This window comes from Crinia signifera, chromosome 8 (genome assembly GCF_055691185.1).
Source record: "Crinia signifera chromosome 8, ASM5569118v1, whole genome shotgun sequence".
Taxonomy (NCBI): Eukaryota; Metazoa; Chordata; class Amphibia; order Anura; family Myobatrachidae; genus Crinia; species Crinia signifera.
Genome location: NC_139224.1, coordinates 121663899 through 121675079, shown reverse-complemented (window position 1 = coordinate 121675079; position 11181 = coordinate 121663899). Strand labels below are relative to the sequence as shown.

At 42.1% G+C, this 11181-nt stretch overlaps 1 protein-coding gene across 1 annotated transcript; it reads left to right on the top strand.

Annotated features, from left to right (window-relative positions):
- Positions 1-502: 502 nt before the first annotated feature.
- DR1 (down-regulator of transcription 1) lies at positions 503-10788 on the top strand. Its single transcript, XM_083157080.1, has 3 exons — positions 503-1060; positions 6363-6526; positions 7707-10788. The coding sequence occupies exons 1-3, from the start codon at positions 841-843 to the stop codon at positions 7848-7850; spliced, it is 528 nt and encodes a 175-aa protein (XP_083013206.1). The 5' UTR covers positions 503-840; the 3' UTR covers positions 7851-10788.
- Positions 10789-11181: the final 393 nt, after the last annotated feature.

Sequence of the window (11181 nt, the reverse complement as noted above, 5' to 3'; positions counted from 1 at the left end):
AGGAAACCCACACATACATGGAGAGACTATACTAAAACTCCATACTATACTAAAACTCCATACAATTAGATAAAAGTATAATTTTAAATGGAACAAATAAATCATGGTGAAGGACAATCATGCCTCGAATTCAGGACATGGGACCCTGATACTATCCAGGTGGACATCTATTGGCAACAGTAAGTCAATAACCTGGGAGGGTAAATAATCAAATGTTGTGAATACGCAATGATGTTCTGAAAAAGTTTGGATTTGCTACCCCAGGGGAGTCACATGTTCCTAACGTCAATCCTAATAACTATACAAGAAATGTGCTTTTTGACGCGGCAGAAGTGATCTAATTAATTCAGCCGCGATGCTGAGTGCATTGTGTACCATTCTGCCTTAATGACTTGCTTTGAACAGATGTATGCTAATGTCCCTTTAACAATAAACAGCTGTCCGCCAATCATGTGCGTGCAGCGTGTGACGTCATGATGCGCCAGCGCGGCACAGCCATGGTAACTTGGACGTCGCCGCGCTCCCGGAAGTGGAAGGCAGTGCGCCGTGCTCCCCTCAGACGCCGCTTCCGGCGGGAGAAGGTGGCTCTCCTCCGCCCCGATCGTTCCCCCCGCCATCCCGGGATGTGCACGCAACCGGTCTACTTTCCTCACCCGTTTTAATACAAAGCGCCCGCCCCGGCGTGGTGTGCGGGGCGCTGAGGATGCTGTGAGGTGGAGCAGGGAGCCGGCCCGGTCCCCTCTCATCGGGGTTTTATCGTAGCCCGTGGATTCCGCTGCTTTGGTTTTATTGCTTTCTGCGTCTTGTCCGTTATACATCCCTTCCTCCCGCCCCGGAGACATGGCCTCCTCCTCCGGTAACGATGATGACCTCACCATCCCCCGTGCTGCCATCAACAAAATGATCAAAGAGACTCTGCCCAGTGTCAGGGTAGCCAATGACGCCCGGGAGCTGGTGGTGAACTGCTGCACCGAGTTCATTCACCTCATCTCCTCGGAGGCCAATGAGATCTGCAACAAGTCTGAGAAGAAAACCATCTCCCCCGAGCATGTCATCCAGGGTAAGTGTCCACCCCTCGCCAATATTGCAGTCTCTTTAATGTTATGTGTTGTGCTTTACAATTGGAAACAAATGGTAATAAAACGCCGGAATAGCAGAACCTCCAACTGTACCGTTGTGGCCAAGGCAGTACTATTTTTAATGGGCAGAAATGGCTTATTGTACTGTGTATCTAGGTCTCCAACTGTCCATTGAAAGTATAGGAAAGGGGGTGTGGCCTTTTAGTAGCCCATTGGATGCATGGCTGCCGTCGGTAGCCCGTTGGATGTGTTCAGGTCCAGCAGTAGCCTGATAATATTACATAGTGGGTAGAATACACACAAATCCAAAATCTGTTCTTCAGTTTAAAATTGACAGTTTATATTCCACTAACAAATCTCTCCCCCCCCCCCCCCCCCTCCCTGCCAATTACATACAGTAAGTGAGAGGGGGCCATACACAATTTATTTAGTGCATCCAAATTTCTATTAGGCTGTGCAGGAATTAATACGCTCAATACAAAATACGAGGTGAGTAATGACTGACTATAATTAACCGCATCAGTACCCTGTTAATTATGGACAGAAAGGGCCAGAGCTATAGAGTGGGAGGGGCAATGGAGCTCAAACAGTTCGGGGTTATTAAATGCTGTGGGTGAGCGGCGACAGCGAGCAGAGTTCCTGCTCGCTGTCACCACTCACCCTGTCAGTATTCAACGCAGCCCCCTCATATGCCAATTCCCCTTCGCTCCATTTCTGAGCGAGGAGGGAATTGGCGTATGCGGTTCCAGAAGCAGCGAGACTCGCGGCTAAATACAGCGGGTTTTCTCACTGTTTTGGGGAATTCTCGCCGTCCTGTGACGGCGAGGATTTCCCCAGAACATTGAATAGAGCGAGCGGCAGGTGAGGGGGTTAAACAGCGAAGCTCGCTGGTTTTCTGTAATCCTCGCTGTTTAACCCCCCTCGCTGGCCCCATTGAATACCTGCCATAGTGCAGGGTCAGTACCAAGAAATGTTAGGGTCCCTACTCATAAAATCTTATAGTGTAACTCTTGAAAGTCTTGTGGTTCTTTAAAAAGAAAAAGTTCAATACATGTTTGTTTTTTGTTGTTTTTTTTGTGGGTTTTTTTCTGTCATGTGTTCATAGACCAGCTAACATTTCTCAAATTATCAATAGACCTGTTAATAAATTACCCGTTTTCAAATTCAATTCATTTTATATGCCCCTAATTTCCTGTCCAAAGTGACTGTTTGAGATGCAATATTTTATTTTCTAATATATGCACTGCATGCATCCAGACAGCCAAGTTTTAGCCTTAGCAAATGGCTAAACAGGACCATCAGGAAGTGCAGTGTAGGTGCCCAAAAGGATCACTTTCTTGCATTTCTTTTTGCCAGCTCGGGAGAAGGGGACTGCAAGAATAAATGTTGGCACCACCAAAATGTGTACCTGTACAACAGCATAACTGAATTCCTGCTGGCAGTGCCCTCTGGTGGCATGTAGATGTTCTGATCATAAGCAGAATTCATAATAAAGACCTATTTAATGTCAGTATTCTGGTGCCTTAGACTATGGCATGAAATGCTTTCTGGTCTGAATTCTGTGTGTGTGTGTGTGTGTGTGTGTGTGTATATATAAATATATTTTAGCAAAGTTATGTTCACTCTTAGATTGGTAAACAAGAACACCTTAATTTTGAGATTGCAGATGTTTTTATGTTGTGGAAAGCAATAACTACTTGGCCACTGTGAAATGTAAAGCTACTAAATGTAGTAAGTCTATTTCCAATTATAAAGTCTGTGTCCGAATGTTCCTCATAATTGATAGTGACACAATTTGCCTGCAGATCCAGCTTATTCCTGTTACATACCACTAATTGGTCTCTTAAGTATGCTGGCGGTTTAATGTAACAAGACCATGTTCACTTTGTTTAGAATAGTTGGGAGTATTTGAACTTTTTCACTTTTAGTGAAAACGTGTCTGGTTTCGGTCTTTGCGGCAAACCAGAATAGTGTCTACTCTCACAAGCTTCTGTATCTGATTTATTTTAAAGAGATACTAGTATTTTAAAGGCTCTGACTGATCAGTCTGTATCTGCTATATACACAGTTGAGTCACATTATGACCACCAGCTAATAGCCATAACTGCCATGTGCAGCCCAGACAACAGCTAGACGGGCAGGGAATGACTCAATAAGGCGCTGGTAGGTTGGCACAGGTTTCTTAAGCCATGCTGCTGGAGGGTGCATGGTGGAGGATCTATACAACAGACATTAAGGTGTTTCCACAGATGCTTGAATGTGTTCATGTCTGTAGAATTAGGAAAGTACTTTGAAGTCTGTCAGACATTTCTAGGTGTGTGACATGTTGCATTGTCTTGTTGGAGGAAGATCCTGTCTGTCCCAGGGAAGAACATCCTGTATTGTTAGGTGCTGCAGGATCCTTATGGCATCAAATAAAAAAAACGATAATTGTTGTTTAGTGCCTTCCAAGAGTCATGTTGCAGGGCATTGATTGTTTTTGCTGGTAAAATATTACATGGGGTGATGAATGCCAAGGTGAACTACTAGCTTTGTGTTGTCAATGACATTCATGTGATTTAGATGTATCTGCATACACTGACTGAGTACTTTTTACATAACATTGTGAAAAATCAAATTGTCCAGAGCTAGTGATTCTCATCCGCTGGACCCCACACTGTTCACGTTTTCCAGGTCACCAGTCAGGTGCACTCATTACATACCCTCCAACATTTCATGATAAGAAATCGGTACACATTCAGGAAGGGGGCATGGCTATGAACAAAGGGGCGTGGTCATGGGCAAAAAGGGGTGTAACCATGTCCCCTTTCCGAATATGTACTGTGCACCAACTACTACACGTATCATGCAGCTCATGTCACGTGGTGGCTTGGTGGGCTGCTGGCATATTAAATAAGTATATTTAATATACTTATTTAATAAATAAGTATATTAAATATACTTATTTAATATGCCAGCAGCCCACCAAGCCACCATGTGACATGAGCTGCAGGCCTGGCAGCAGGTGCACATATGTCACACGATGAAGACTGGGCAAGTGAGGAGATAATACATTTTATTATTCAAACTGCAGCCTGAGCCACCTACTTGCTGCACTGACTTGCTCGGAGTCTGATGTGGAAGTGGCAGGCTCCGATGGCAAAGATAATCATTCCCCTTCACATGTGCCCGCCGCCGGGGCTGGCCACCACATCCCTCTAAGGCTAAGCCCTCATGTAGCGCAGGATCGTGTCCACAGTTACAGTCTGCGCATGCGGAGACTGAGTCAATGTCCTCTACCATGAGCAGGGTGCCGGCCCGTGACGGCATGGCACACGGGACTGGACCCGTAATGCACTCTTGGGAACGGGAGAGAGCCAGCGCAGCACTATCAGGCAACTCAGAGCTGAGCCAGGAGGATTTTGATTATGATTGAGTAATAACTGACCGCCGCGGGGAAAAGCGGTACATTCGGTACAATTATAATTTGCCGGTACAGACTGTTAAAAAACAGTACTGTACTGGCCAATTCTATACAGTTGGAGGGTATGTAATTACTGACTGGAACATCTTAAAACATCCGCAGGTGGAGCTAATTATTTCATTCTGTGAGGACACTGCAAAACATGCACTGTGTGGGGTCCTGAGGACCGACTTTGCGGGCCTGTGATATAGACTACAGAGCTCACAATTTAATGTGCAGTAATTGTAGTCTGAATCTGTGTAATGGTGTGTACACACGTTAGATGTGCCTTAAGATCCTATCCACGATCTGATCAGATAGGATCTTAAGGCACATCCGATTTGCATCCTATCTTGACTGATCTGCACTATATAGACAAGGCAGCCAAGACTTTCTGGCTTCTGATACGTGAACGCAAATCGGATCGGGATCGCAAGGGTTAAAACCCTTGCGATCTGCATCCGATGTTGACTATATCGTCAACATCGGAAAGGAAATCGGACCGTGTGTACACAGCATAAGTTCTCTGATGCTGTGGCTTTCTCATGCGGAGTTCTGGTGTTTTTCTTCTGTAACTGTATGTGTAGAACTAATTTCTGTGTGGTGGAAATCTCAGCCCAACATCTGCGGTATACTTTGGTGTTTCACTACAGTGTGAATGTGAGGCAAATTTTACTGAAAACTACGGTCATCCTGTTTCATCAAGCTCTGTATGGTGTATTACGCTGTGTGGGAATTCATTTATCAGTCACCCAGTTGCGCTTATTTCTCATGTAAATGGGATTTATTTTTTTCGTGCCCAAATAGACTGCAATGTGGCTTAACATGCCTAAATTCTTGGCTATCTGGTCAAAACTGCAATTTCAAAGCCCAAATCCAGCACCTTTTTGCCAATTTTTGCTTTCCACCTAGGAAGGTACCAAGCCAAAATCCTGCAGTCACGCCCATTGGTAAAAATAATTGAACAGCGCCTAATGCTGTTGCAATCGGCAAAAATAATTCAATTCCCCCTAAGGTATCGTTTTATGCCCAATAACTGTTGGTTATAAAGGTTTTACGGTACTCTTTACCTAACACGGCGCCCATCGCGGGCATCGCGGGTACATTTATGTGTGCCCGCGACGCGACCGACGCGATGCTCACGATTTCCCATTGAAACCCATGTTAAACATGGACATCGTGTCGGTCGCGTCGCGGCCGGCTATAAATGTGCACACGATGGCCCCGACGCGATGCCCACGATTTGCCATAGGAATTAATGTTAAAAGACCCGATGGACACGATTTTAATGTTAAATGGCTCAATGGACCCGATTTTAGCATAGGAAACAATGTTAAATGGGCCTTAGAGCCCAAAGACTTACCCTGAACTCAGAAATGGCCCCCCCAATTTTTCCCATTTAACATTGTTTCCTATGCTAAAATCGGGTCCATTGAGCCATTTAACATTAAAATCGTGTCCATCGGGTCTTTTAACATTAATTCCTATGGCAAATCGTGGGCATCGTGTGCACATTTATAGCCGGCCGCGACGCGACCGACACGATGTCCATGTTTAACATGGGTTTCAATGGGAAATCGTGAGCATCGCGTCGCGTGCGGGCATGTTTAGCCCGCATACGACGCGACCGACACGATTTTTTACCTCACGATGCCCACGATCAAGATCGTGGGCGCCGTGCTAGGTAAAGAGTACCGGTTTTACTTTACATTTCATTTCCCATATTCCATTTGTTAGATTACCTTGAATGTTGACTATTTTGTTGCTAGGTATTTTGTGTTTTATTAAAACAATAACTTTACAAAGAACAAGCTTTATTTTTGTTTGTTTTTTCTCCCCAGCACTAGAAAGTTTGGGTTTTAGTTCATACATCAGTGAAGTAAAAGAAGTCCTTCAAGAGTGCAAAACTGTAGCATTAAAAAGGAGGAAGGCAAGTTCTCGCCTGGAAAACCTTGGCATTCCCGAAGAAGAGCTTCTACGGCAGCAACAAGAGTTATTTGCAAAAGTAAATATTTAATTGTCCTTTTTTCTGTACTTGATTACATCCAGCATGTAACATCTACTCAGAAAATGTGCAGGAAGATGGTTCCATCTGCCATTCAACGCTTCTCCAAGGGCAGTGTACAATTGTTTTTTGCATCTGGCAGCCACTAGATGACACCCAACGGAGCTATTCAATTGTTGCTCCGTTTGGTGCGATCAGCTGCTGGTGCCGACTGCTCTGTTCTCAGCCCTTGGAAAGGAACCTATAACTTTACACCACTGTTGTCTTCCTTGGACATGCTGGACTTTGTGTTGTTCGTGTTCTCACCAAACTGTTTTTAGTGACTCCTAAGATTTCCACTATCTCTCTCTGGTGGAAACAGGGTGACCAGTTTCACTTGCATTGAGAGATACTTTGACTCCATGTTGTCCGTTCACAGCAACAGCTTCCAAAGGCAAATGCCACACTTGGAATCAACGTTATTCATTTTGCCTGCTTAATGAATAAAGAACAGCTCAGACCTGTCCATGAAACTTTTGGTCCCTTGGGGAAAAAAAAGAGGGGCGTGCATATTAACCCTTTGAGTGCCAAGGGAATTTGTCACAATAGGTGTAAAAATTGCCACACAAACCTCTCACAGCAAATGTTCTTTTTTTGGGGTGAAATATTTAACTGAACTTCAGTTAATTGACCTGGCTGTGTTTGTATTTAATTAAACGTAAAGAACAGTCGCTGTGAGCGATGCTAGCATTTTTAGTAGATATTTGGAGGGTCGCTCACAGCAATGTTGGCACTCAAAGGGTTAAACAGCTCTAAACCCTACATCAAATTTAGATTTAAATACCTTCAGTAGTATTCCTTCTAGGGGCAGGGCGGTGCTGCACGGGGGTAGCATAAAGGGGGTGCGCCCGGCCCCCGCTGACGTCACTGCAGGGGATGCTCTGGCATCTACGGCGGCGCTAGGCTTCCCCATGTGCATCAGTGGGAACAGGCTGTTCAAGCAGAGCGCTGTTAGAGGGGCAGGGTGCATTTTGCCTTTTTAAAATTCACGCAGGGTGCAGCGCCCCTCTAAAACAGCCTAGCATGAACATTACCTTCAGTCTATCTATGTGTTTTTTGTTTTTTTTTTTTCTTTGCATTTATCTTTTATTGCTTCAATATATATTTTTTTTAAGCCACCCTCTGCTTTTATTTCTTCTAGGCCAGACAGCAGCAAGCAGAGCTAGCCCAGCAGGAATGGCTACAGATGCAGCAGGCTGCTCAGCAAGCCCAGCTTGCAGCCGCCTCAGCCAGCGCAACCAACCAGACAGGTTCCTCTCAGGACGAGGAAGATGACGACATATGAATCTTCCCCCGCTGGCTTTTCTGTCTAACTTCTTAATAGATTTTTGCCTGCACCGTGAGAACCGGGGGGAAAAAAAGAAACAAAATGCTTACCTGTTTAAAGGAAAATATATATATTTTTTTTGTTTTTAAGCCTTTTGGTGGACTGGTCAATTGGTATTCTAGGGATGTCTGTAAAGTCTCAACTGTTGTATGCTATATACATGTAAAAACATCCTTTTTGCACTGTCAACACTTATGGTTCAGTATCCTATCAATAGAGAATTTTTAATGGTCTTTATGAAAACTTTTATATTAGCGAGTCATTTACTTGATAAAAAAAAAAAATAAGCAGTGTTAAACCAAACTACAAGAGAGATTTATACAGAAGCTCCCAAACTACAAGAGAGATTTATACAGAAGCTCTAAAAAAACCTATTTGCATTTCCCTTTTAACTAAGCTTAAAAAAAAAGAAAAAACACAAACTGAAATCTTAGGAATCTTTTAATTTTTGGGTTGGTGAGGGACATTTGTTGGTCTGGCAGGAAGACGATGAAGAGGTGTATATTAATACTTTAGAATTCAGCACAAAGGAAACTGTAGCAATGTGAATAGTTGGTACATGGCTGCATTAGGATATTGCCTATCTGAATGATATACAGTATATGCATCCAGATATATAGGTATCCAGCCTGATTCCAGTTGACCGCTGTATCTTCTGTATGTGTCTTGTTTTATAAGGCTGAGCTGGCAATCTATAGTTGAGCGCTACATTTTATAGGAGGGTGTCAAAGGACAATGATTATGAGAAAATAATGTACAGTGTTCTGCTAATGTACATTCAGACATTAAAGCCTGGTTGTCAGAGTGCACCTTTAATCACTCGTGTTTGAGTTGGCACTAGTCATCTTCAACCTCTGTTATGGTGGGGGTTTTTTGTTTGTTTTGTGTGTGTTTTAAAAAGTGTAATACCTACAAATAAACACCCCATGAAATCCTTATAGTATCAGTGAGTTGTCCAAATTAAGTCTGCGCTGACCATGTCAAACTCTGGAGTGTACGCATAAGTGGCGTATTTTGTGTATTGTTTTTCCCCTTTTTTTTATTGGGTAATCTCCTGCACCACTGTTACACTCTTAAAACTGTGCTGTTTGTGAATATTTTGCTTGATGAAGTACAGAGTGCTTTTTTTTGGGATGTTGAAAAAGGGGGGGAAAAATGTTGTCAGTGTAAAGTTTCATCAGTGATGCCGCTTTTTACTTGATTTGGACATTGGTTACAATTTTTGCACGATAGAACATAAGAGTGATATTTGCTACATCAATAAATGGATGGCCATTCTGACTATGATCATGTAAAGTAAAATATACATATATCCTAAAACCCTTGTAAAGAAAGTTTTATTATGAATCACTCCAGTCCAAATCTGAGGGCGTTCGCATTCACCTGTTCTTTTTGCCCTCTCAGTTTGTGGCATATATTTCCTATCATGTGACGTTTACTGGGTTTTAGCCTCCATCTTGTAACCAGGAAAATCTCATGCCATTTCTAACTTAACATTTGTCTCCATTTAAAAAATACAAGTTTTATATAGAGCATATTTAGTTATGTGATTTACTTGTGTTTCTTCATACAATTAACAAATGTTACGTGTTACTGGGAACATTTATAAACCTGACCAGTCCGACACAATCATTCCCTGTTTGACTACACTAGAAGCCTAGACTATCGTCTAAGAAGACCTTCTCGTTTCCTGTAACTATAATCTACGTTATGCTACGGACAGTGTATATACTATTCTCCATAAATAAAATGGAGGGTGAAAGCTAGTAATTCCCTTGGTGTAAACTACTTTTCTTTTCTCTTTACTTCTTAACACATAGGAATCTATATAGCTTGAAAGCGCAACGTGTTATATTCATCATGTGAACTGGTTTTGCGGCTCACAAGGTTGATAGTTGGGGAAAATATGTTGTAAACCAGGTTATTTCTAGAGCCTGATTTTGATTGACAAATGTCAAGCCTTTTATGTAAATATTGCACACTTTACATGGTTTTAGTTGAAGTTTTATAGCAAACTCATTTCTCCTCTCTTTAGCTTCTTTAGCTCTTAACAGTTTTTTGGGCTTTTGTGTTTCACTCTCCTTAGTGAAAGACCCAATTAAGAACTGTCTCCTGCAAATTATGAGTAAAATAGCCCCGGGATTGAGTGTCATACATTATATCGGTGCTGCTTGATGCTTCATATTTTTCCTGCAATGTCTTGCATCCATGAAACAATTTTTTTTTATTTTTGGTCCGAGCGAGCTAATAATTGGAGACAAGCAGGTATAAGTGATTTAGTGCTAGTAGCGTAGGCTAAAAGTAATGAAGTTATTACTAGACATAGGGCAAATATAGGCAGACCTAACCTTGGCTAGTTTACAAACAATGTTCTCATATTTTGTGATTGTTGCAATTGATCCAACGGAGAAGGTTTTCATTAAGAAGACTGCCAATAACCAAATTAATCAAAGTAAGATGATGGATTTTATTGCATAAATTTGAACTTCTTTTACTTGGGTACTGCTGGAGAATTGTTGGTAAAGATGGGACATCTTCAAAATATTTTTTTTTTTTTTTTTTTTTTTTTGGAGCATGAGATTTCATTAACCAAAGATAGTTACATCAAGTATAGGCGGAATAATTCCAACATGCAGTGTTGCCGTTTCTGATTTGCATTCTAATGCCCAGACATTTTCACTTGAACTGAAAGCCTTTCACTATAACCACAGAACTATATATCACAAACCTGACTTTCAGTGTGCAGTGTTTAGGATAACGTTGCTGCATTAAGTGTTTGTGTTATGTGATGGTTGGTATTTTGTGAATTTTTTTTTTTCCTTTAACTGTTTTTTTTTTTTCTTCCCTTCTCATATGCTGTATTCTTCAAGCAATAAAACTTTCATGTTTTTTTTAACCGTATTGTGTGTTCAATATTATAAAAACTATGAATATGCGAAGATCATGTATATTCTTAGCTCATTTAAATGTTTGGAATTGTGGCTCAGTATTGTTGACTTGACAATGTCAACAACAGAATATCGACATGGCTATTGTGTCAACATAAACGTAGACGTGTGAAATATTGACCATGTAACATTGTTGGTTTAGGGTAGTGACTACAAAGTGGGTACTGACCACCGCGGCATGGTGTTGCAACTTTGTTGCTGGCTTTCAGGCTGATGACTCCTCTAATCTTTCAGTCAAAAAATCCAAAGAAGTCAGAAAAATCAGTTGAATTGTCTGTTACTTAAGACTCGCATCACTGGCTTAGAGATCTGAGGAGTGATCAGACTGCTTTGCCCCCATC